This window comes from Akebia trifoliata, chromosome 11 (genome assembly GCF_017979445.1).
Source record: "Akebia trifoliata isolate Shusen 1 chromosome 11, ASM1797944v1, whole genome shotgun sequence".
Classification (NCBI taxonomy): domain Eukaryota; kingdom Viridiplantae; phylum Streptophyta; class Magnoliopsida; order Ranunculales; family Lardizabalaceae; genus Akebia; species Akebia trifoliata.
Window position 1 is genome coordinate 12,674,383 of NC_141385.1, and position 26,760 is coordinate 12,701,142.

The 26,760-nt window shown below is 34.8% G+C and overlaps 3 protein-coding genes across 13 annotated transcripts; 2 read left to right on the forward strand and 1 right to left on the reverse strand.

Moving 5' to 3' along the window:
- The first annotated feature begins 10,101 nt into the window (after positions 1 to 10,101).
- Positions 10,102 to 19,066, forward strand: LOC147390966 (ankyrin repeat-containing protein BDA1-like). The gene is made up of 2 exons (XM_086459273.1): positions 10,102 to 10,837; positions 18,345 to 19,066. Exons 1-2 carry the CDS (start codon positions 10,262 to 10,264, stop codon positions 18,990 to 18,992), a joined length of 1,224 nt encoding a protein of 407 aa, XP_086315399.1. The 5' UTR covers positions 10,102 to 10,261; the 3' UTR covers positions 18,993 to 19,066.
- Positions 11,603 to 17,318, reverse strand: LOC147390967 (putative methyltransferase PMT25). Of its 11 annotated transcripts, none has more exons than XM_086459285.1 (9): positions 16,816 to 17,318; positions 15,700 to 15,741; positions 14,719 to 14,802; positions 14,399 to 14,492; positions 13,688 to 13,917; positions 12,871 to 13,545; positions 12,673 to 12,783; positions 12,164 to 12,578; positions 11,603 to 11,861 (listed from the first exon to the last, which is right to left on the reverse strand). In XM_086459285.1, exons 4-6 carry the CDS (start codon positions 14,418 to 14,420, stop codon positions 13,480 to 13,482), a joined length of 318 nt encoding a protein of 105 aa, XP_086315411.1. In that variant the 5' UTR covers positions 14,421 to 14,492; positions 14,719 to 14,802; positions 15,700 to 15,741; positions 16,816 to 17,318; the 3' UTR covers positions 11,603 to 11,861; positions 12,164 to 12,578; positions 12,673 to 12,783; positions 12,871 to 13,479. The 11 variants fall into 11 exon arrangements, with proteins under 11 accessions (XP_086315411.1, XP_086315408.1, XP_086315409.1 ...); XM_086459282.1 differs by having other exon boundaries at positions 12,871 to 13,586; positions 16,816 to 17,313; XM_086459283.1 differs by lacking the exon at positions 14,399 to 14,492 and having other exon boundaries at positions 16,816 to 17,122.
- A 1,496-nt stretch (positions 19,067 to 20,562) lies between the features above and the next one.
- Positions 20,563 to 21,182, forward strand: LOC147390968 (uncharacterized). Its single transcript, XM_086458960.1, has 2 exons — positions 20,563 to 20,999; positions 21,134 to 21,182. Exons 1-2 carry the CDS (start codon positions 20,563 to 20,565, stop codon positions 21,180 to 21,182), a joined length of 486 nt encoding a protein of 161 aa, XP_086315086.1.
- Positions 21,183 to 26,760: the final 5,578 nt, after the last annotated feature.

Sequence of the window (26,760 nt, forward strand, 5' to 3'; positions counted from 1 at the left end):
ATATCAAAAAAATAAAATTTAAGAAACAATTGATTCCTCAAGATTTACCCCTAACAATCGATTTTCATTTTTATTGATGCACATGAACGATCAAAATCACACAAAAAATCATAAAAGAAAAGAAAAAATGGAAGAAAAGACAAGAAGTAAGATTTGTTCATAGAGTTTGTCCCAAATCTGGATTATCTCCAGACTTTATAGAGTCATTCCACTACTTTTGAAGCAAATACAACATTTACAAAATCTAGCCTCCTTTTATATTTTTTTTCCTTTTTCCTCATCTCCAAAGCCCCCCTTTCTTCTACCTAATTGCTCTCCTTATATAGATAAAATGTCAAACCCTAAAAAGAAAGTAAAAGCATTTACAATTCTCTACAAAATCTAATATTATCTAGAAATAAATATTCTTTAGTCAATTAGAAGATTTCTATTTCTAAATATGATTACAATCTTAATAAAATAAAATCTAATCCAAGATATACCAATCAATGCCTCGAGCGCATTAAATCTATCATGTGACCAATATTAGTGTTATTTACATCATGTGTCTAATACCAGTTTTACCCTCTAAAATTTGTAAGTTACATGCTTAAATTACATGTATGCACAAGTAACCAAACTACTAAAATCTAAACACAGCAAGAAATTTTTTTTATAACAATCTATGAATATGAAGCGAGGTCACTATAAATTGGCGAACCGTAAATCCAAATTTGCACCAACTAAAAACTAGTATGACGACAAACTTGGCAAGAAACACACATAATTGGAAGCATTATATAGAAAATGTACAATTTGAAATTTTTTTATAAAACCCTAAAAATAGAAAATGACCTATGTATCCTCATCTTCATTTATATAAAAAAAAAAAAAAACCCTCTAATTTATTTATTTTTCCAAAGCCAATCATCTTCAACCTCAATATTCAATCTACTTCAACTTTCAAGTTAAAATGAGATGATGGATCAAAGCTAAGGATGAATATATAGAAAAAAAAAATTATATATATATAACAAATTATTAAAATGGAGTAAGAAAATTCAAAATAAAAAATCCCAAAAGGTGCACTATTCGATCAAGTAATTTATCATTTTGGGAAATAAATTTTTTTACTAAAAAGGTAAAAAAAAAAAAAATCAACTGTAATTTTTCAATTTTTTTCGTACCAAAAATGTCCATTTATCTTTCTGAGACCTTTTTACCCTTTACATTTTATCAAAACTCAACTCTTTTATATAATGTTAGCTAATAAAGCTAGGAAGGTATATATGTAATTGGAATATAAATTAAAAGAAGGGTAATTAAGTGATTTTAATATGAACTTGAAAAGGGTATTTTGGGTATGAAAATTGTAAAAAATACTATTCATTTTTTTTCTTAACATTTTGGTAAAAAAAAAAAAAAATTGCTTATGAAAACAATAAATTACTTTACTATTTTCGGAACTAATTTGAATAGTGCATCATTTTGGGAATTTTTCAATTTTCTGTGCATGTTTTGGTAAATTAGCCAAAAATTGATCAGTTAAAGAAATTGAGGATAATTGAATTTGAAAAGAAATCAAGGGTATTTTCCACCTTAACCTTACTTCTCCAAAAAGTTAATTACTGTTTGGAACGTTTGATTCTATTTATTTATTTATTTATCGTTCTCGATCTTACGAGAAAGGCACATGATTCGAGATAGAAAGAAAAAAAAAATGAGTGAAATAAATCTACGCTCGTTGAAGGTGAAGTTTGAAAATAGAACAATTCCTTCTATTGTGTATCCCCGATTGATAAATGCATATTGAACATTAAAAGTTGAAGATGACTGACTTTAATGATGAAAAATCAAGGATAAAGATGAAAGATTTTGAGATAAAAGAAAGAGTGTTTTTGATGAAGATGAGGATATATGTCATTTTCTATTAATTGGGGCATCTGAAATATTTCCTAATTCCCCGAGCAAAAGGTTTAAAATGCCCCTTAATGCATGATTTCAAACAATTCGGACTTGATTCTACTAATCTTCTTTAGTTTATTCAAATTAGGACTGTCAACAGATGCTTATCAGTTCGGATACAGAAATATCTGAATCCGAATCTAAAATTTTTATCTGATATCTGAATTTGAATTCGAATCCGACGGATGATCTAAAACTCTATTCGAATTCTAATCTGATTATCCTATCAGATATCGGATAATATCCGATTAGAATTCAAATAATTTGTATATAAAAAAATAAAAACATAATTTTTCCTTATCCATCTGATTTTTCTTATTAAAAAAAAAAACTATTATGTATTATGTTATTTACATAATAAATCAATCAAATAAAATAATATATATTATATTATTTATATAAAAAATAATTTAAATAAAATAATATATATTATATATTATTTCGAATCGGATATTATCAGATTTGAAAGGTTAATATCCGTATCTATATCTGATAAGGATTTGAATATATAAAAATATCCGAATTCGAACCCAATATCCGAAATTTTTGAATAATATCCAATTTTTCAAATTCAAATTTTCGACTATCTATTGACACCCCTAGTTCAAATACTGATTATAATCATCTTCTTTAGCTTGTTCTGGTTGGACTATTATTACAAGGGTTAGGTTATAGGCACCCCAGTTATTATTAAGGGTGCCTCACACCTTAGCCAAAGTTTTTGTCTTATATGGATTAAAAGTTTTATAATGTTTTGGTAAGGATGATATCTATGGTCAAGAGATCGTCCTCACCAAAAATCAACTCATTCCAAAACTTCTAACCCCATCAAAAACGGTTTTAAAAAAAAGGATGATTTACGATTCTTCAACTTGTTTAGATGGGGTTAGAAGTTTCGGGATGGGATGATTTTTTGTGAGAATGATATCCTCACCATAGAGATCATTCTACCAAAAACCAGCTCGTTCCGAAACTTTTAACCCATATAAGACTGAAAAAAAAAAATTAGGGCACCTTTACAACTGACCCTATTATAATTAGAGAAGTCTGAGTAAAGTGGACTTTGAAGCTAGGGATGTCAATCCAACCAACTGACCCAGCTCAACTCGCAACTATATTTTGTAGAATTTAACTCTCAAATATGATAATGATAGGGTTTTTTTTTTTTGATCGGCAAGTTGGGGTTAAAGGCCCCCTCCTTTTTATTAATCATTTCTTCCTTACATAGTTACAAGTGAGATCATCAAAGACCATTATCCCAAGTTCTTGAGAAATGAAAGAATCATCCTCTAATACCAAAAAAAATGCGTTTCCATAGGAATCAAGATGTGCTAGAAAATTGGCAGCCCTATTTGTTTCTCTCAAAGAGAACTCAAACACACGTGAATTGAATTGCTCTACAAGTACTTGGATCTCCTTTACTTGGTTTGCATACTTCCAAGAACAAGTAATCTCATTTTTTATACTCTTTATTGCATAAAGAGAATTTTAGATCATAAAATCTGCTGCAACTCCTTCCTCTTGTCCAATTTTAAAGCTTCTAAAATTGCTTGGAGTTCGATAGCTATGTAAGTCCCTTTTCATATATTGGCCTTTGCACATGCCACCTTCTAGATGACTATGTAACAAATGCATAGAAATCAATGTACCAAAAATAAGAAACCTACTACATATGTTCATTTTAATTTTTATTGATTTCGACACTAATACTAAAATTGATTATCTTAAGAGTGCAACTTGATCCGATTCAAACTGAGAAACAAACCAAACCGATCTTAATTTTGTTTGATTCTATTGGCATTTTGATTTGATTCTGATTTTTATTTAGTGGAACTGACTTATGTTGGTTTGATTCCAATTTAACATCAACCCGAACTAGAGTTGTCCCCCATATTATCTTAAGATGGAGTTCAAGAAGTAATTTATTTATATCAAGCATTCTTCTTATGATTGGATCCCAGATCAACTAATAATTATTACCTTAGTAATCTAAGACTTCACTAACAAGCTAATAAGACACGAGCCTCTCCTCATTGTATTCTTTATTTTAATTGAATCTATTGCCGGTAAATATGTATAATTGTGTATCCCGAGGAAAGTTTATGATTCTATGCACAGTCACGTGTGGAGAATTTGTCATAGGGAGAGTCAATTTATCATTATTCTTTAAAAATATATATATAGGGAAAATGACTTTTAAAATCAAATTTATGAAAACATGAAGCAACAGGTCCACACGTATAAAATATGCACAATTTGAGGGCCCATTTTGTCAAACATTAACTTCCGTCTAATTATTAAATAAAAAACCGAGATTACCCCCTTTTTTCAATTAAAAATGGGATGAAAACTGAATGGATTCATCATAGCCATTTAATTAGTAAACTATCACTTGATTTTGGGTGTGCGTGGCATGTGGGGACATGAGGCAGAATTTGTAGGGCGTTTGGTACTGTTGTTCCTCCACAAAAAAGATGTCCTCCTTAAATCCAAGTCATTGATTGCCATCAAAACACATCTCGGAGCCGTTCAAGCCAGGATGACACCTTCTTAATTAGTATACTATCACTAAATGGCTCTAATGGTGTACTAATTAGATTCAGATTTCAGGATTTTGAATAGGAAAAGTCTGAACCGACTTCCATGGGATGAAAAGTGGAAAAAAAAAAAACAAGGCTGAGGAGGCGAGAAGCTAGTAGATCACTAGAAGAGACAGAGACAGAGAGAGATAATAAAAAAAAAAGTAAGGGTGTTTTTGGTATTTTTGAACAGTAGTTATACGAGAAGTTAAAAAAGTCCTTTTTTTTTTTTTAAGGTCCATATTTTAATAAATGGAGACCTGTTTGTCCGTTTCTAAAAGAAATTGATTTTAAGGGTCATTTTCCTATAAAAAAAAAATACCAGGTTTTTGGTAAAAGAAGTTCTCCTATTGACGAGCTTCCCAATTTAAAATTAAAATTCAACCAATGTTGAAAACTAACTTTTTGTTGATTTTTTTTTTTTTTTTGAAAAGAAATTCATATAATTTTTTCCTATACAACTTGTAGCGTCGGATCATATTTTTGGATACCACAAGGTGAGCTTAACGACCCTAAGTAAGATTTGAAATCTTACCAAGTTGGTACATTACTCGTGGATTAATTGATTTAGTGTAAAATTTTGAAAAAAATCGGGTTTTACCTATTTGGGTTCAGTTGCGGGTCTTCAATTAGGACTGATCATTTTCAACATGTGATTATGTTATACGTTAATCAACGTAATTATCTAATTTTTTGTGGGAAATTTGTTAGATACACAATAATTAGAGACTTGAACGATATATTTCTCAACCGTGATCAATTTGTTGAACCTGTCACCTACATAAATACATAGGTTAAGGCTAGAAAATTAGTTTTTCTTTTGGAGGACTTGTGTTAACTGTTAAAAGCCTAACTTTCCATGTTAGATTTTTCACATTTAGTTATGTCAAATTGTTTATGATCACGCTTTGCATCAAGGCTTCGATTTCTTTTTTATAAGTTTATAATTATTTTTAAATTAAAATAATTATAATTTTATTTTTTCATAGGTAGGACACTCATTAGATATGTGAATATTTGAATCTACAAAACATTTATGACATTCGAAATTTGCAGATAGTATAAATATTTTATTATATTATTAGATATGTTGTTATCTTATTCAAATCATATATAAACTAGATTTTGCTTGGGGTTTAGTGGGGTGAAAGAGAATAAAAAAATAAAAAATTTGGAAAGGTATAATTAGAAAAGGGAAAAAGAAGAAAGTAATATAAAAATTTGTACATATTTTTAAGGAAGGGATAAAAGAGAAAAGACAACAAAATTGAAAATATTATTGAGAAGGGGAAGAAGTGACAAAGCAAAAGAAGAGGGATAATTTTCTCAAGAGACGTTATTTATGGTATAAATGTTAAGACATAGAATAGGACCTACCATTATATTTTATTATGTATATTATAATTTATAAATATATTATATATTTAACCCATATTCAAATAAGATATTAATGGGGAGATATATAAAAGTCCGACTAACCCCACTAAGTAAGGATGCCACCCTTACTAGATCATTGAGCTCACCTTTAAAAACATGATTAGATGCTTCAAAGTTGTAATGACAAAATTAGATGAACTTCATATATATCTATATATATATGGGGGCGGTTCAAGGGACATATGTAAAATCAATGATTTTTCAAAATATGGGTTAGAGGTTTTGGATTGAGCTGATTTTTTGCGAGGATGGTCACTATGATGAGAAGATCATCCTCACAAAAAATCAGCTCAATCAGAAACTTCTAAATCCATCAAAACTGATTTACAAATTATTGACAAAAATTGGTAAAAAATTGATGATCCACATTCTAAGTCACTTTTAATGGGATTAGAAGTTTTAGATTGGACTGATTTTTTTTTTTTTCGGATGATCTTCCTATCATAGAGATCATCTTCACAAAAAATCAGCTCAATCTGAAACTTCTAACCCATATTTTGAAAATTTATTAATGTTACATGTTACATATGTTTTCTCATATGTCCCTTACCCTATAAATATATATATATATATATATATATATATATATATATATATATATATATATATATATATATATATATATATATATGGGAAATGTTACCCTAAGTTTTACCACACACTTTAACAAACGTTTTTTGTCTTACATGGGTTAGAAGTTTTGGAATGGGCTGATTTTTTGTGAGGATGATCTCTATGATTAGAAGATCATCCTCCCCAAAAATCAGCCCATTCCGAAATGTTTAGCCCCATGTTTACAAGTTGAAAAATCGTGGACCGTCCATTTTTTGTAAATCATTTTTGATGGGGTTAGAAGTTTTGGAATGAGCTGATTTTTTGTGAGGATGATCTCCTTACCATAGAGATCATCCTCACCAAAAATCAGCCCATTCCGAAACTTCTAACCCATATAGGACAAAACGCATTTGTTAAAGTGTGTGGTAAAACTTAGGGTGCTGAACGGGACCCTATATATATATATATAGGGTCCCCTTCAGCAACAAACATTTTGGCAAAACATTTTTCAAAATATGGGTTAGAGGTTTTGGAATGAGCTGATTTTTGGTGAGGATGATCTCTACGGTGAGGAGATCATCCTCACCAAAAATCAGCCCATTCCAAAACTTCTAACCCATGTTTTGAAAAATGTTTTGCCAAAAAGTTGGCCATTGAACGCTACCCATATATATATATATATATATATATATATATATATATATATAGATAAATAATTTTATTTTGAAGTTTGGGAGTTAGATGAAAAATCAATAGCCGTCCAATTTCAAAATGTTGGATTGATCTCAAAAAGGAAATTGATTTTAATATCTTTGGATTTGAATTTTTCGATGAAATTTAGAGGGTTGTGGTTTTGGATTACGGAAGCCATCAATTTTAATTTTCATCGTTATTTTTAATTTTAAATTTAGGAGTACAGCAGCCATCAATTTTAAATACCTACGATCAAGCTAAAAAGGGTTTTTATTTATTTTTATTTTTAATCTAAGTTTTTTCATGAAATCTAAAAGGCCTTGTTGTTGGATTGCTGATTTGATAATCTATGTGAGCCCAACGATCATTAGTAAGATTTAAAATCTTACTAAGTTATCCATGGTAGCATGATTAATAAAGTAAGATTTGTTTTAGTAGCAAACTTAGTTCATTTGAATTTCCAAAATATGCATTTGTTATTTTTATAATTTATGAACTTGTGAATTTGTCAATTTTAATATTTACAAATTTTTGGATATCCGAGTGAATTCATTGATTACAAAAGTGACAAATTCACTCAAATACATGTTTTTGGAATTAAAATAAGCTTGGTATTGAAACTGGAATTTGGACAAAAGTTGTGCACATTTCGAGGAAAATTCTTTACTTTTAATTAAGGTTTGATTAGTAAAAGTTGGAGTTCCAATAACAGCTCTCCAGGGACGTAAAAAAGGAAAAAGAAAAAGATGATGACAGCTTTACTAGACATAATTCAAATAATGGTGATAAAAATCACAAAGATGATAAGCTAGCAGCTTTTGTTGATAGGCACATTGTTGACGCATAGTGACCGCTCAATCCAATTGGAAGATTGCTTGGAATTTTTTTGCAGTAATCTCTCCATCTTAATTTTTTTTACAATCTTTATATTTTTTATTAATTAAATACAAATACAAACACCGTCATTTTCAATTGAAATAACAAAATATTTGTCTTACTAATGTAGTAAGATTTTAATCCTTACTAAGGGTCGTTCTGCTCATATGGATAATCAAATCACTAGTCCAACACTATCACAGCCCTCTAAGTTTCATCAAATATTCAGATCTAAAAAAATGAAATTCAAGAAATAATTTTTTTTTTAGCATGACGTAAGTTTTTGAAAATTACCGAACTTTTAAATAACTCTCAAACTTAAAATTGAAATACAACAATGAAAAATAACTATTTTTTTGAGATTTGTAATTTCAAAGTTCATATACTTTTGTCCACTACAATATTTAAGCAACCGATCATGTTTTTAGATGTCATAAGGTAAGCCTAAGGTTACTTGGACATAATAAAGTATTTTAAAGAAGCACGTTTGCTACTAACTTCGTAAAATTTGATATCTTACTAAGGGTGGTTGAGCTCAAATTAATTACCAAATTGGCAATCCAATACCAAGGTTTTCAATTATGAAAAAAAATCAAAAAATAAATTAGTGTAAAAAAAATTATACTTGTTGAATGAAAATGATTTCCTTGAAAATTCCGATAAAAAAAATGAAAAAAATAATAATAATGAATGAATGAAAAATATTTTTCTAATTAACCTGCATAAATAAAAGGAGGTTTTTTGACTTTTTACTATGAGAAATATTTTAAGATAAGTGTTATTGGCACCCCAACTTTTGCTTATTACACCCCAATTAAAAATAAAGAAAACAATTGAATGATTGAGAATAAGTAAAAGTTGAGGTGCCAATTGAAACTCTCTCATTTTTTTTCTTTTCATTTGCTTAGACTCTTTTGCTTTGGGTTTAGGATTTTATATGAACATTTTTTTAATAGTAAAAAACTACTAAAATTATTTGAATGAGTGCTATAATATTTTATTATCTTGAAATTACAATTTGAGACAAACCTTAGTAATAAATAAAGAAAATAGGAGAATGATTGAGAATAAGCAAAAGTTGGGGTACCAATAAAAATTCTCATTTTTTTTTCTTAGATTCTTTTGTTTTAAGTTTAAGATTTTACATGAATCTTTTCTTTTAATTGTAAAAAACTATTGAAATTGTTTGAATGAGTGCTATAATATTTTATTCTGTTGAGATTGTAATTAGAGGCAAACCTTAATAATAAATAAAGAAAGTAGGTAAATGATTAAGAATAAGTAAAAGTTAAGGTGTCAATAGAAATTCTCATTTATTTTTTCTTGGATTCTTTTGTTTTAGGTTTAGGATTTTATATGAACCATTTTTAGCAGTAAAAAACTATTGAAATTGTCTGAATGAGTGCTATAACATTTTATTATGATAAAATTGTAATTTGAGGCATACCTTAATAATATTTGAAGAGTGTGCTTTGATCTTTAATTGGGGGGTGTGATAATTAATTTAAGTAATTGGGATGTAATAAGTAAAAGTTGGGGTGTCAATAACCCCTTTCTTAAAATATCGCTCATAGTAAAAAGTTGAAACACCTCCTTTTATTTTTGGAGGTTAATTAGAAAAATATTTTTCTCCATTGTATTTCAATTTTAAGTTTAGGAGTTATTTGAAAGTTCGGTAATTTTGAAAAATTTACATCAATCTCAAAAAAAATTATTTCTTGAATTTTATTTTTTTGATCTGAGGCATTCGATGAAATTTAGAGGGCTGTGGTAGTGTTGGACTGGTGATGTGGTTATCCATATGAGTAAAAAAGACTCTTAGTAAGGATTAAATTCTTATTATGTTAGTAATGCAAGTGTATTGCTATTTCAATTGAAAATCTGTTTGAATTTGAACTTAATTAATAAAGAGTATAAGGATTGTAAATAAAATTAAGATGAGAGACTGGAGCAAAAATATTCCAAGGAATCACTATGCGTCAACAATATGCCCCCACGATTTACTTCTTTTCTTTATTTCTAATTGTGGTGTAATAAGTAAAAGTTGGGGTAATAGCAGCTATCTTTTCTTAATGACCTCACCCTTCATTAAGAAATTGCAAAAGTCCCCATGATCCATCTATAAACACAAGGAAAGGTCATCAAGAAGACATTATTGCAATCACAAATACTTAGAAATGGCTCAGACTTTGAGTTTAGCCGCTGAACATGGTGATGTTGACGCTCTATATGCAGCACTTGGGAGAGATCCCTTTATTCTTGAAGAGATCAACAAAGTTCCATTTTCAACTACACCTTTACACATAGCCGCATCATATGGGAAAACAGATTTTGCAATCGAGATCATGGTCTTAGTGCCTTCATTCGCTAGAAAATTAGATCAAAACGGTTATAGCCCTTTGCACCTAGCTTTGATGAATGGACACGAAGAGGTAGCCAGAGAGCTCTTAAAGATGGACAAAGAACTCGCACGTGTAAAGGGTAGAGGACGGAAGACTCCTCTTCATTACGCATCTGAGCGAGGGTTCACTGCTGTCTTGGGTGAAATGTTTAAGTCTTGCCCAGATTCTATCGAAGACTTGACAATTCAAAGGGAGACAGCACTTCACCTTTCAGTGAAAAATGACCAATATGAAGTCTTTGTAGTGTTGGTGAGATGGATTAAAGCATCCAATAAGGAGGAGGTCTTATTCTACAAAGACAAGGAAGGCAATAATGTCTTGCACCTTGCAACCCTTAGACAACAACTCCAGGCAAAATCCTACCATTTCGTCTTTTATTTTCTGCTTTTATTTCAGAGAGTTTCTATATATTAACACACCAACTTTATTTACAAGGGTGAATCTCCATTTTTTACATTGAATATGAAGAAATTCCGAGTTCGTTACACTGTTCATTTTAATTCCCAAATCATGTTTTTCCACTGAATTCGTTGCTTTTATAATCAACAAATTCATAGATAAAATACCAGAGATTTTACCACATCAGATTGGGAAAAATCCCTATTTATAACATGTCAATCTATATGCAAAAGATCTATTTAGTTTCAAAATGGTTGATGTGTTGTAAGTAAAAGTTGGTGTGCCAATAGAATCTCTCTTATTATTTTATATTTTTGACATAGCTTCCCAAATCATGATGCATTGCTAAATAAACAATATCTGGTAGGTAGATTCGGGACCAACAAGATTAAACCATAACTAGAAAATTAGAATCGAATCTTAACTACACTATGTGAAAAAGGCCCATATTTGACGGTCTTAGCCCGTCAAATTTTGAGAAATTTGACGGACCCTCCCGTCAAATATGCCCGTCAAATATTCTCTTGTAGAATTTTTTTTTTGACGGCCCTGGACTATCAAATTATTGGAGAATGAACTTTTAAAAAAAAACAAAAAAAAAAAAATACATATGACCGTCAAATTTGGAGGTTTAACAAACAATAGCACGGTCCTCTAATTCATCAATCACAATAACGAAATAATATTAAAAAAAAAAAATCAGAAAAAGAAAAATCATAAAACAAGCTCCAAATTAAATTAAATAACCCAAAATTAATATACATGTAAACCTCTTTGTTAAGATCGAAAATTCTGTCGAAGCTACAAATAACTGATAATAATTAAACTAAATAAGACCAAATGATATTGAAATTACTGGATCAGCAACATCTTTGGTGGAGGTCGGTGTTGTTATCGTTGTAGATTGGGGAATGAACTCTTGTGCTTCACGTGCCGCTTTTTCCTTGTCCTTTTTTGCCCTTTCCAGCACATCCTTCTGCATGCATCATTTCATTAATCATTTTCTCTATATTGCATTCATCGATAAGTAAAAACCATTCAAAGGGGAAGAACTATAACTACATACTAAAAGAAAAAAAAAAAAAAAAAAAAACGAGAACGGGAAGCATGATAGGCAACCGGGTTAATTAGATTACTATTACATCGGTGGAGAGGGGGTACATAGAAAGTGAAGTTCTCGAACACAATGGTAGACTCAAAATTACCTAAAGTTGATACGTTTAATCTGATTTTAAATAAACACAGATTTTGTACTATTTTAATAGCCAACTTGCATACCTTCCCTTCGGGTTTGTTCCTTTACGGAACCAGAGGAGAATAGTATCTTCTGCAAGCACATCCTGGTCGTAGAGAGATCTCACAATTACAGGGAATAACTTCATTAGTTTGGCATCCTCGTAACATTGGATCTGAACTTTTGTACAGATCAATAAGATATGCAAAATAGTTGTTGAGATAAATAAAGAGATTTCCAATGAAGCCTAAAACTCACACAAGATCAATAAGATATGCAAAATCACTGACAATAACGATAATCTCAGACTATTTAGATAGAGCTACAATTCATTTTGCTTACCCTCCATGGACAGATCTCATGTCCATGACATTCCTCACTGTAGACCAGTCGATTCCCATCCCACTCAGATACGACTTGCCAACAACCCGTTTCCAATGTTTGTTAGTTCAGTCATTTCTACAATAGATTTCATGAGAAGAAACATTGTTAGATATTTATCCAAAGAAATCCCTCTTTTAAACATAAAGTGACTAGGTAAGGATGTATCTACCTTTCCAGATCATAGAATCCCCTTTGCCTTTCCTGTAAATTGGAGTAGCTAACCACACAAAGTTACCACCAGGTCGCAACACGCGGTTTAGCTCTAAGAGAAGTTTACCACCTGTATATTTTAAATCACAATGAGCTCCTATAACAAAATATGTTATTAAAACAAAGAATCAGATTGCAACTGTAAGATTGAAAATACCTTCAACGTGCCAAGGCACCCTACAGCGTGCATAGTGGACAACATCAAACACCCTACCAGGGAAGGGTAATCTCTTGGTCCCCATCACTGCTGATATACCCGGTATGCCCCTTTCAAGTGTGAACTGCACTTGGGCTTCATGTTCATCCTTGGGAGCAAATGACATTGTAAGCACATCTTTATCAAAAAGAAATCCTCCAAAACTGGCCACACCACATCCAACATCTAGTACTACACGAGACCGTTTCCCCCATGCTATATCAGACAAACCCTGCAGTGAAGACCAGATAAATTAATGTTCATAAATCTTATTAAGAAAACATTTAACTGATCTCAACCAATTAACAGTTCTTTGGGGAAATTCGTAGTTAGTCAGTAAAAAGATTATTCGAATAAGAAGATAAAATATATTGAAAGCGAAACAAAGTAAATATAAGGTAAAGAAGCATTTACTTTCTCAATGAACTCGATGTAAGAATCAAATGTGTTTTTGATAACCAAGGGGTGAAGTTTCAATGTGTTTTTTTAACAGAAAGAGATTTCTTTGGTCCATAGTTCCCTTTGCAATAGCTAGGGTCTTTGGAAGGAGAGACATCATGCTATGATGTGTCAACTTTGTCCTCTACAAGCCTTAGCTTTTAGTGGGTGTGTCCGACAGCCACAAAATGTTGCCACCTGTGTACCTTAGTAGCTTTCAGAAACCATAGTGAAAATCCCTGAAAATAGTTGGAATTCAAGCTCTACAGCATTCCAATTTTCAACCATTTTGAACCAAGAAACAGAAAGAAAACAAGACGAAAAATCTTTCAAATATTACCTGTGGACGATAGGTTCCAACAAGCAGATACTTGGATACATTCCAATTAGTTCTCAAGCTCAATTCCAGCTTCTCTGAAAGCCCATAAATAAATAGCCCTTTCTTTGCTTCGTCTCTAACCTGAATTTGCTCTACAAAGATTGAACTAGCCTTCAATAGATGTGACGAATTCGGTCCTAGCACCAAATGAGAATTACCATAGTACCCATATCGGAGAGTCAACGACGAAGCTGCAAGAATCGATAGTTGAAAAATTCTTGTTTCAGGTTTGAAAGATTATTCAAGCAGTACAGACCAGAAATTAGAGGAAGTGTTAAATTATATGCCACATATCCATAGTGTCAAGGGGACAAGTAAGCGAGCCCATGTGTCTTGGCACCCATGGGAATAGCTTGGCAATGGAGATGCCAAAGTTGCTCTGTTCATGGCATTACTATGGCTAAGTGATGAGTGGAGGAGGATAAGATTGGAGAGATGAAGTGTGGAGGGGCTAAAATCAGGAAGAAGAAGAGTAGTTGAGGGGATTTTAGTTTTGGAAACTGGGCAGGTAAGTAAATTGTGGGTTTTTGAATGGTAGGTTAGGTAGGTAGTTTTGGCTTTGTTTGCACCCGGAAAAAGTGATAAGTTGGCGCAAATCATCTCCTTTACATAATAGGTGGTCCTTATATTTTCAAAATAATGACACACCTTTTCGAGGATTTGATGACATACCCCTTGAACTCGATCTTGTCATTCAGACTACTGAAAAATGATTCCAATGCCCTCCTCGTCGCCATCATCATGTTTTTCACGAGGTTGAAGTGAACTGATATATATGGGAAAATACCCAAGGGCTTTAAGGTCATTTTTTTTAGTGCATAAGAGAAGAACAATGTCAAGAGGTGGCATCAAAATTTTCACAGAAGTATCTAAAATATTCACCAAAATGTGGAGGGGTAACTCTAAATCCACAATGGAATAAGCAGACAATGGTAGATCTGTTTGTTATGACTCATTAGGGAAATAAAAGAGGGAAACAAAAGAGATTTTACCTATTTTTGTTCATTGGCAGGTGGTGAAATGAGAATCTTGACCAAAGGCACCTAGCATCTGGCATGCAACTTCCAGCAATTTCCCTGTCAAAATAAATAAATAAATATATAATCAAATTGAAATAATAAAATAAAACAACTTTCACTCCACTAAATTAAAATAATTGCACAAATCATCTGTGAAGAATTGGAGAGCGCAGACAAATAATATAAAGAAATGATGAAAAAAACAAAACATATCATGCTATAGTTCACCTCCTATTGGGGCTACTACATATTCAAAACGCATTTATTTATTATATCATCTTTCTTAGCTTTTAAATCATCCATCTCAGCATCCCCAACTCTACTACATGCCTACATTCAATCTATGGTAATGTTTCTCGACTACCCAACATTCAACTCAATGAAGAATAGACAGTCGCTGTCGTCTTGTCATGACTATCTAATTGTTTTGTTATAATGATGATGAAGAAAAATATAACAAAAAATATGAAAAAGAAAAGAAAATTTGCCATGGAGTAGCCAAAAATGCTCATGAAGTAGCCAACTGGGCTAGAAATTGCTTAGCATTTAAAGGTTTTGAGGATAAGGGGTGGGTAATTTTTGTTCATATTTCACACTACAAGTACAGGGGAAGGTCCAAATTTTCGTCTTTTACCCTTTCTAGGATGTAAAATTTCCATTACCATCATCATCATTGTCAATGCCATCATCACCATAACCTAACTGAATCTTTCTTTTGTTATTTTGTTCTTTCTAAATGTTATATCCTCTTTTAAAGAATATGGCTGCTTCTATAAATCAAGTTTTGATTGGATATGGGTCTTGCAAGACATTTACCCTAAAACTTATTCTACCTCATAAACTGCAATATTTATGTCTGTGCTTCCATTTATCCATCAGCAACTAAACAAAGATAACATATGTGAAGATAACTAGATTAAATTTTTGAATCTGAATTACACTATGTAGACTTACTTCAGAAACTTCTGAGCTTTCATCAAACTTGCATTCAAAAGCCTGCAATATAACAATTTCTAAGTGAGGAATTTTATCAAACAGTATTTATTAAGATATTAGGAAATAAAGAAAATGACAAGGCTAACGACCTAATAGAGCATAAAGATTGCATTCAAAAGCCTGCAATATAACAATTCCTAAGTGAGGAATGTTATACCCGTTAGACTATACAAAAATTCTTAACAATTAATGAAGCTTTGCACACTTGATCTTCTTGTAATCAAAAGAATATATGATCAAAAATGAAATTTGAAACGATGAGATTTTGAGGAAACCATCCAATTACAAGCAAGAATCCAACACCTAAAAATGAGCTTAAACTAAGGTTTTTGTACTACTTATAACCCTAAACTGCCTAAAAATAATATAAAAATCCAAAAACAAAGAGTACGAATTATTGAAATTGGTTACCAATATTTTATAAGGTGAGATTGAAACTTGGAGAACAACAACGTGAGGGATTGAGGCACAGAATCGAGTAATTTTTTTTCAATTATAAGTCAAAGGTGTTTGAATCATTAAAATGTATTCAATTGAGGTCACTTCTACATGAAATTGAGTAAAAAAATATGGTATTGTTGTAGATCTAAACGAAGCACAGAAGGTATAGCAGATCAAAATGCTTTTTTTTTTTTCCTTTGAAAGAAGCAGATCGAAATGCATTTAAACCATAAAGTATGCTTGTGCCCTAGATTAGACGAATATAGAAATAATAGAACATAGAAATCAGAGACTCAGCGATTTCACTACAAATCGCCCTAGCAAAACACAATTGAAGAAAAATAGAGCATAAAGATTCAGCAAAGCATTTTCCCTATTTTTTCCAATCTGAATTCGAAGAACATGGCTTCAATTTCGAGCGACATTAGCTTTCTCTAGAAAAAATTCTTGCTTAATGGAATGACTTCTGATGAGACAGATCGCTCATATACTGTGTGAGCAGAGACAAATCTCAATCTCGAAAAACAAATGAAGATTTAAATAAAATGAACAGATTTGAACACTATTTTATAAAGTTAAGATAAAATTCTTCAAATTCAAACAAATTTAAATCAATTATGAACAGATCTATACCTCCAAACGATCTCTTACAATGAGGAATCGCACTCTGAATCCTATCTTGTTGCTCCAGCAACAAATCATCACGTCTACTCTAGGATTCCTTCTGCGAAAGTCGCGATCATTGCGTTAGGGTTTCCATTTCGAAGAAAAAGTAAAAAATATGCAACCATGAGACCAAGTTTTGATTCCGAAACTTGCGTAAAAAATGGAGAAGCAGAACGAGTTTTGATTCCGTAAAAAACTGAGATTAAAGAAGATGATGGACAGGTCGATCGATCGAGAGAACGACGGTGAGAAAGAGATGGAGAGGTCGATCGATGATGACTGAGAGAGAAAGAGACAGAGAAAGAGAGAATTAGAGAGAGACAGAGAAACAGAGAAATAGAGAGATCGAGAGACAGTGGGAGTGGGAGTGAGAGTGAGTGAGATTGGAAACGTCGTTCGCAGGCCGCGGATTTTGGGTTTTAAAATTTGACGGGCTAGGCCCAACAAATTTTTTTATACAAATCTGAAATTTTCACGTAGTGCTAGTTGAGTCGACATGTGACTCGAGGATTGACTTGCTAAGTAAACTGGCCAATTTATTTAAGATTTATTATTATTTTATTCAATTTTCAAAGTTGCTACAGCGAGCTTTTATTTTGAGTGCTGATTTTTTAACTCAACCAAACAGTGGGACTCAAAACTGACAGATGTGGCATTGGCAAAGAACCGTAGATTCTGTCCCCCGGGATACACAACCAACCTGCCATCTGTAATTGTATATCCCGAGGTACAGTTGTACATCCCGAGCAAAAGAATTTAAGGTTGTTTGCTCATGACAAGTCAGTCAGTTTTTGAGTCCGGCTGTCAGGTTGAGTTAAAAAATCATTAGTCTCTTATTTTTTATCTCAACCATGTGTAAATTGTCTTTTAACGCATAAGAGTATCAATTTTCTTATTTGTCTTCCTAAAACTTTGACTATTGGCCAATTTAATCGGAGGTCTTTCTTGTTCCTTCAAATTCTATTGGCGAGAGCCAAGAAGCCAATAGGACTACTGACTTTTTTGGCAAGATGAAGAGTCTCTAATATTAATATCATCATCCTCTCGAGGAAGAGATCGAAGCACAATATGCTAGCATTTTTCTAGAGGATCTCAATTATAACTATTTTCGGATGTAATTCTTCCATTTTGAAAGGATAGGGAGAGGTCCCTCCAACCCCAGCTTACCAATCAAAACAAAAATCAGAAACAAAAAAAAAAACTTCACAATTGACACGTAAGCCTCCAGGAATTTCTGAAATAATGGTTCTATTGGCAAACAGACAACAATGTTCAAACAAGGGCAATTTTATTGAAAAGAGGGGCAATAATTCTCAAACTTAATCGGTTCAAAAAATGCCAAATAATCGGTTCTTATTTTATTTCAAACTTTATGCATAATTCTCAAATCATTTGGAAAATTGCCATTTGCAGTCTCCAACTGGCTTATGTTCCCAATCATGCTAGTTCAAAAAACATAAAAATACTATTAATCCATTTCAATTGTACTCCAACAGATGATAAAGTTGCTTCTTAAGGGGTGGAAGGTAAGAGTTAATGACACCGGAAGCAACGATCAGACAGCATTAGATATATTGCTCCAGCTACCAACCGAACCCAACACTAGAGAAATTGAGGGTATACTTCGTCGTAGCGGAGCCAGAAGGGCACAAGATCATCCCTCTTCTATATCTATTATTATAAATCGATTTATGGTAATAATGTTGTCCTTCCAACTTCTTCCGGACATAGAGGTGCCAAACGAGGCTCGAGATGCAGTGCTGGTTGTTGCTGGTCTCATTATAACAACGATCTTCCAGAACGGAGTCAATCCACCTGGTGGTTTTTGGCAAGATGACTCAAACACCTCCCCCAAACATTATGCTGGAGACCCAATTCTATATACAGTCAACCCCGCCACATACTGGCTATTAACATACTGCAATATGATAGGGTTTGTCTTGACATTTCTTATAATTAATGACCTCACGAGAAGAATGCCCATGAGATACTTTCTTCAAGGAGCTCTAATCTCATTATACATCTGTTATATGTTTTCAACTGGCTCGGGTACAATGCTTATTGTAGGAACTTTAATAATTCTGAGTGTTGTACTGGCAACTGCTTGGTTTTTTAAGCGGAGGAGAGGAGGATGGATCAGATGAGTGTTCTGAATGTAACCTATGTCTTCATGTCTTTATCTTTTAATTTTAGTAATATCTTCCTTAATTTCCTCCATGTTTTAACATTAATCACAACATGAAAAAAACATATATTTGATAGTCCAAGGCCGTCGAATTTAGAGAGGTTCTATATATTAACACACCAACTTTATTTATAAGGGTGAATCTCCATTTTTTACATTGAATGTGAAGAAATTTCGAGTTCATTACACTGTTCATTTTAATTCCCAAATCATGTTTTTCCATTGAATTCGTAGCTTTTATAATCTACGAATTCATAGATAAAATACCAGACATTTTACCACATCAGATTGGGAAAAATCCCTATTTATAACATGCCAATCTATATGCAAAAGATCTATTTAGTTTCAAAATGGTTGACGTGTTGCAAGTAAAAGTTGGTGTGCCAATAGAATCTCTCTTATTATTTTATATTTTTGACATAGCTTTAATGATGCATAAATAAACAATATCTGGTAGGTAGATTCGGGACCAACAAGATTAAACCATAACTAGAAAATTAGAATCGAATCTTAACTAGTTGAGTCGACATGTGACTCGAGGATTGACTTGCTCAGTAAACTGGCCAATTTATTTAAGATTTATTATTATTTTATTCACTTTTCAAAGTCGCTACAGTGAGCTTTTATTCTGAGTGCTGATTTTTGAACTCAACCTGTCAACCTTACTGGGGGACTCAAAACTCACCAATGTGACATGGGCAAAGAGTAGTAGATTCTGTCCCTTGGGATACACAACCGACCTATCATCTGCAGTTGTGTATCCTGAGATATAATTGTGCATCTAGACAGAAAGAATCTATGATTCTTTGCACATGACAATTCAGTGAGTTTTTGAGTCCAGCTGTCAGGTTGAATTAAAAAATCATTAGTCTTTTTTACTTTTTATCTCATCCATGTGTAAATTGTCTTTTAATTTATAAGAGTATCGATTTTCTTATTTGTCTTACTAAAACTTCGACTATTGGCTAATTTAATGGGAGGTCTTTCTTGTTCCTTCAAATTCTATTGGCGAGAGCCGAGAAGTCAATAGGACAACTAATTTTTTGGCAAGATGAGGAGCCTCTAATATTAATTTCACCATCCTCTCGAGGAAGTGATCGAAGCACAATATGCTAGCATTTTTCTAGAGGATCTCAATTATAACTATTTTCAGATGTAAGTCTTCCATTTTGAAATGATAGGGAGGGGTCCCTCCAACCCCAGCTTACCAATCAAAACAAAAAACATAAACAAAAAAAAAACCTTCAGAAATGAAGCCCCCTCCCCGAAAAAATGGCTCTATTGGCAAACAGACAACAATGTTCAAACAAGGGCAATTTTATTGAAAAGAGGGGCTATAATTCTCAAACTTAATCGGTTCAAACAATGCCAATTAATCGGTTCTTATTTTATTTTAAACTTCACGTATAATTCTCGAATCATTTGGAAATTTGCCATTTGCAGTCTCCAACTGGTTTATGTTCCTAATCATGCTAGTTCAAAAAAACAAAAAAAAATACTATTAATCCATTTCAATTGTACTCCAACAGATGATAAAGTTGCTTCTTAAGGGGTGGAAGGTGAGAGTTAATGACACTGGAAGCAACCATCGGACAGCATTAGATATATTGCTCCAGCTTCCAACTGAACCCAACACTAGAGAAATTGAGGGTATCCTTCGTCGTAGCGGAGCCAGAAGGGCACAAGATCATCCCTCTTCTATATCTATTATTATAAATCGATTTATGGTAATAATGTCGTCCTTCCATTTTCTTCCAGACATAGAGACGCCAAACAAGGCTCGAGATGCAGTGCTGGTTGTTGCCGGTCTCATTATAACAACGATCTTCCAGAACGGAGTCAATCCACCTGGTGGTTTTTGGCAAGATGACTCGAACACCTCCCCCAAACATTATGCTGGAGACCCAATTCTATATACAACCAACCCCTTAATATTCGAGCTATTCACATACTGCAATATGGTAGGGTTTGTCTTGACATTTTTGATAATTAACGACCTCACAAGAAGAATGCCCATGAGATACTTTCTTCAAGGAGCTCTAATCTCATTATACATCTGTTATATGATTTCAACTGGCTTGGGTCCAATACTTTTTGCAGGAACTTTAATAATTCTGATGGTTACAGTGGCAAGTGCTTGGTTTTTTAAGAAAAGAGGAGGATGGATCAGATGAGTGTTTTGAATGTAACCTATTTCTTCATGTCTTTATCTTTTAATTTTAGTAATATCTTCTTAATTTCCTCCATGTTTTAACATTAATCACAACGTGCAAAAAAGCATATATTTGACGGTCCAAGGCCGTTGAATTTCATAAAACTTGATGGACCAAAACGTCGAATTTTTCATTATTAATTTTTTTTTCGATGGGACCAAACCGTCAAATTAATGGAGAATGGAAGAAATTTGATGGATCTAAGCCGCCGAATTGAGGAGCATAAAAATTTTCACTAGTCATGGCTGGTCAAAATTTGATTTCTAAAATTTGTGGGCTTTGACTTGTCAAATTTTTTAGTTGTCACATAGTGAATTTAGAATCTTGGAATCAGATATTTCTTTCATTGAGATATTTTTCTTCTTTTAGGATATATATATATATGGGCAGCGTTTGGAGGCCCTAAAGAAAGCTAAACATTTTTTCAATGTATGGGTTAGAAGTTTCAGAATGGGCTGATTTTTTGTGAGGATGGTCTCTATGATGAGGAGATCGTCCTCACCAAAAATCTCCGAAGCATCTAACCTAGTCAAAAGTGGTTTACAAAAAATGGGCGGTCCATGATTCTTTAACTTATAAACTAGGGTTACAAGTTTCATAATGAGTTGATTTTTGGTGAGAATGATATTTTCACCATAGAGATTATCCTCACAAAAAATCAGCCCATTCCTAAGCTTGTAACCCCTATTTTGAAATGTGTTTGGCACAATGTTTAGCACTCTTTAGGGCCTCTAATGACTTCTTGTGCTCTAGAAAAAAATCACACGAAGAAATCATCAGCAAAGTGGAGAATACTGCTGGGAAAAGGCATCTTGAACCCCACAAATCTTTCCATCCCGTTCAATTCCACCAATGTGATATATCCTTGTTTATAACTCTTCCGCTAGGATGAAAAGGACATCAAAAATATTGGAAGGGAAATTCATTGAATGAAATGAACCATGCAATAATGAGAATGCATTCTTTGACTAACTGAATCTATGTAGCCAATTTTACCCAGGATCCAATAGTCTTTGACATGTATATTTTTATAGAAATGCTTGTCTTCTTGTGATCTCCCCGGTGATCACCTCATGAGCTAGAGCAACTTTTTTACAAAGACCCGCCCTCAAGATGACATTGAGTTGGAAACCTATTGCGACGTGTTGGTTCCATTGAATTTGGGACAAGTCACCTCAAAATCCACTTCAGTCGAATCGACAGCTAATTTTAAAGTCCACTTAAAGAGTATTAAAACTATGAAAAATTTATATGTAGGACTACTCAAAAATCACAATAGGTAAAGATGTTTTATAATTTGGGTATGAAAGTAGCTTTCTAAATTTAAAAGAACACTTTCCTTACTAACTTAGTAAGAATTCAAATCTTACTAAGGATCGTTGGGCCCACATAGATTATCATATTGGCAACCCACCACAACATCCTTTTAGATTTCTCCACAAAACCCAAATTTTTTTTTTTAGAAAGAAAAGAAGTAAATTGTGGAGTAATTCTCAACGATTGACTTATTTTCTTTCTTTCTAATTGTGGTGTAATAAGTAAAAGTTGGGGTAATAGCAGCTCTCTTTTCTTAATGACCCCACCCTTCATTAAGAAATTGCAAAAGTCTCCATGATCCATCTATAAACACAAAGAAAGGTCATCAAGAAGACTTTAATGCAATCACAAATACTTGAAATGGCTGAGACTTTGAGTTTAACTGCTGAACATGGTGATGTTGACGCTCTATACACAGCACTTGGGAGAGATCCCTTTATTCTTGAAGAGATCAACAAAGTTCCATTTTCAACTACACCTTTACACATAGCAGCATCCTATGGGAAAACAGATTTTGCAATTGAGATCATGGTCTTAATGCCTTCATTCGCTTGAAACTTAGATAATCATTAGGGTGGTACAAAACTTTGTTTAGATTGGCTCTGGTATATACGATCATAAGGTTTCTGTAATCCATACATGAGGGTACAAGACAATGAAAGTCTAACCTGAAAGAAGAGGAGAACCATACAATCAAATATGAATGTAGAAGAGACTGCACAACTGTGTAGTTATTTTCTGATTTTATTATGTATGTTTGCTATTTAACTCATATGAGATCTCCAAGCACATTTAGATTTTTTTTTTCCTTGTAAACTTGGGTTTTTTGAAGACTTCAATTCTGAATAGATTTACTAGTATGAGTATAATACTGATTTTAGTTCATATTTCCTTGTCTTAGCAACATATCTGTAGATGCAGGAAATTGCTCTACACTTTTCTTCTCTCCTGGCTCGGGCGGACCTGCAAATCAGCCCACTCCGACGATCAAGTTAGACAAATTGATCAGTGTAATTTAGTTTTTTTTAGAGAAGAAGAAAAAGATCCAAAAACCTTTATCCATAATCCTCTTTTATAGGCATACCACTTGATCGTTTTCTATGCCACCCTTTGAAATGACTAAGGGCAGTTAGCTCACTCCCTGACATGTCAGCTGTAGGAGTCGTTGCAACTGCTCTGTCACTTCTGGCATGACTGGGGCTGGTCTGACATGACGTGGGTTGTTAGTACTGTCAATCAATGGCACACCTATCGGGACCGCCTATCCGACCTACAATGTCATTACCCGTGATATCTAATTGATCGGTGACACCGGTCCGAGCTACACATCCGCTCGCTACCGAGGAGTTTAACAACTGAACCTACATATCAAGTCACCCAATCTTCGAATATACTTCCGAGATCGAAATCATGCCACGTGTTCATATTCAAGAATTTCCCCCAACAATACCCCCTCTCGAGGGCTCGAGCAGATTGCTCGGGTGCTCGAGAATATTAATAAGTAATTGCAAATTGACACATGGCAGGCTCTCATTGGGTTTCAGCTGGGGTCAATGATTTCTTCAAGGCGAACCGTTACCTAGCCTTTTCGTTCTTCTAGGGCGGCGGTTGGTAGAGCTACTCTCGTGAGGTGCACAACGTCTGCAGAGTTGTGCGGCGCATTTATGTACAGAGTACACATGGCGTTCTGTGGACAGCTTGATTCATGTGCGAATTTCGAACGGTCATATCGGATCTCCCAGCAATTAATGCCTCATCATTATTGGCTTAAGAGGTCCCAGCCGTTGATTTCAATCGCGCATCTCGAGGCTTCTCTTGTTTATAAATACCCCATCCATTTCTCATTTTCACTTTCATTCTCACTTGCCTTGTCGTTACCCTGCCCTTCTGCCTTCTCATGCCTTCTTTGCCTTTGCCAGCATCTCCATTCGTGCCCCTGCTGCTCCTTCTCAGTTCCTTCGCGCCACCAGTCGTTCAGTCACCCAAGGTTTCTGGGTCCTCAGGAGGAGAGAATAAGGTAACCAAAACAAGGTCTCTCCCTCTCCTCCGCCTCTGCCCTCTTTCCTCTCTCTCCATTCATGGCCAGGGGGAAATCTTATTCCCCCGCCTGCCCTCCCCTTGAGCTGGTTAGGGACACATTTGGTGTCCCTGACAGCGTGGGCATGTCCTATGTGGATGATGCCACGCAACTCAGAGGTAGTCCCCCTGGTACCACAGTGGTGCACTGGGGGCAACTAAAAGCAGGCCTCAGAGTCCCTCTAAGTAGGTTGACTCGGGAGGTCCTAAATTTTTATAGGAGGGCTCCTGGCCAAATGAGCAAAAATTTCTTCCAACTCATCAATGCCTTTGAGCACATGAACAACAGTTTGGAGGAGGGCCTCCAACTCGGGCTCTGGGACATCAGGGCCCAGTTTGCATTAAAGAAGCGCCCGAACATGTCGGGCTTCTTTTACTTGTCAAAGAGGAGAGGGAAGCCGTCCTTAGTCGAGTTGCCGGACTCGGACAAGGAGTGGTTTTTGTTCCCGATCCAGATGGCCGGGCAATGGGAAAATGTTCCAGGGGACGAGCTTCCCCCTCTCGCCTTCTCATCCTTCAACCCTCAAGGTGAGCCTTACTAATTACTTCCCGTCTTGCTTCCTGACCTGCATTTCTTTGTCTCTATGGCTTTCTGATCAATTGGTTGAATGATATTGCAGATCCGAGCAAGGATAAGTTCCCGGGAGATTCGGTGGTGATCGCCCATCTTCTTGCGAACCCCGAACTCTACGATCAAGTCACCGCTCTTCTCCTTCCCACCATCCGCCGGTTCGACATGGCGCTCCAATCCAAGCGCCCCCCACCAATCCTCGGCTCAGACTTCGAGGAGGAAGTTGCAGAGGTTCCCCCCACCCTGCCCACTGGAGCTTCTGGGGTGGGGAGTACTGCTCTGGAAGAGGAAGAAGAGGAAGACCATCGGCCTTTTCTTAAGAGGATAAGGAGGGGGCCCCGTTCCCTGGCCCCGGTACTTCAGCTACCCCCACCTCCGACTCCCGAGGAGACTAGTCGTCCAGCCGAGCCATCCCAGACATCCTCGGCTGGATCGGCGCAGAGGGAAAATATGCCCCCTCCTTCTCCATGGGTGGTACAACCCATGGTCAGGGGGAGGCTAGTGTCTGATAGGAACTCAACCTTATCTGACCCAGCAGTAGCCAGGGTGATTTTCGATGCGTCCGCGCTCCCGCGTGACGTGGAGAAGGTTCGCCTGAGTTTTGCCGCTGATTCGGCAAAATTTTCATGCGACGCATTCCGAGCCTTAGCCGTGGTAAGCCACTTGTTTTTTCTTTTGATTTGCTATATCTTTTCCGTTCTTTCATCCTTCTAACGCTGTTTCCTTCTTCCTGATCAGGCTCAACACGCCATGGCCAAGCTTGTGGAATCTCGCGACGCTTTCCTGGATAACCTTAGGGCCGCGTGTTCTTCAATTTCAGGCTGAAAGGGATGCAACTGCGGCCAATTCCCAGAGGCTCCAATCGAGCTTGGATAGCGCACTATCCGAGCTGGAGCAGAGCAAAGATAAGCTGGCCCTGGCGGAGGGGAAGATCTCTTCCCTGGAAGAGCTGGTGAGAGCGAAGGAGGTGAAGCAAGAAAGAGCTCTACAAGACCAGCTCAACTCCCTCCAAGCCTAGTTGGACTCCTCAGAGGAAGCCTGGGAGAAGGCTTACAACAAGTTAAAAGCGAAGCTACGGAAAACCGAGGCTGCAGCAAAAAAGTCGGAGGTGATCCCAGAAGCTGCTCCCATTGCCACTCCCGAACCGAGTCTCGAAGTTCCAGCTGCACCAGTTGAAGACCAAGCCCCCGATGATGCCGCGATTGCCATTGAAACGGATGCATAATTTCTTTTTTTTTTCTTTTTTTTCCTTTTTGTGACACAATTTTGTAACTCCATGTGTAAATCTCCTTTTGATGTTAATGGAAATATATATTTTTTGTGTCAACTTTTGTGCCTTCCGTTTTTTTTTACTTTTTTTCTCTTTTTTTTTATGTTAAGGTCTATTGTTTAAGAACCCCGGAATAATTAACTCTACCTAACTCCAACTCCTCAGTTGGGCTTGGCTCCCATGAAGGGGCCAAGGCTTTAGCTCCGAACCAACTCCTCAATTGGGCTCGGCTCCTGTTGAGGGGCCGAGGCTTTGCCCTTAGACCAACTTCTCAGTTGGG

Bases quoted from the DNA above. Each gene is read 5' to 3' on its own strand.
- LOC147390966 (XM_086459273.1), top strand. From the start codon at position 10,262: ATGGCTCAGACTTTGAGTTTAGCCGCTGAACATGGTGATGTTGACGCT. The intron at 10,838-18,344 runs GCAAAATCCTAC...GTACTCCAACAG, and splicing joins CCCTTAGACAACAACTCCAG to ATGATAAAGTTGCTTCTTAA.
- LOC147390967 (XM_086459282.1), bottom strand. From the start codon at position 14,420: ATGACAAGATCGAGTTCAAGGG. The intron at 13,918-14,398 runs GTATGTCATCAA...CGATTCTTGCAG, and splicing joins GACAAGATCGAGTTCAAGGG to CTTCGTCGTTGACTCTCCGA. The intron at 13,587-13,687 runs GTAATATTTGAA...AACTATTTTCAG, and splicing joins TTGGAACCTATCGTCCACAG to GGATTTTCACTATGGTTTCT.
- LOC147390968 (XM_086458960.1), top strand. From the start codon at position 20,563: ATGATAAAGTTGCTTCTTAAGGGGTGGAAGGTGAGAGTTAATGACACT. The intron at 21,000-21,133 runs GTTTGTCTTGAC...TACTTTTTGCAG, and splicing joins ACATACTGCAATATGGTAGG to GAACTTTAATAATTCTGATG.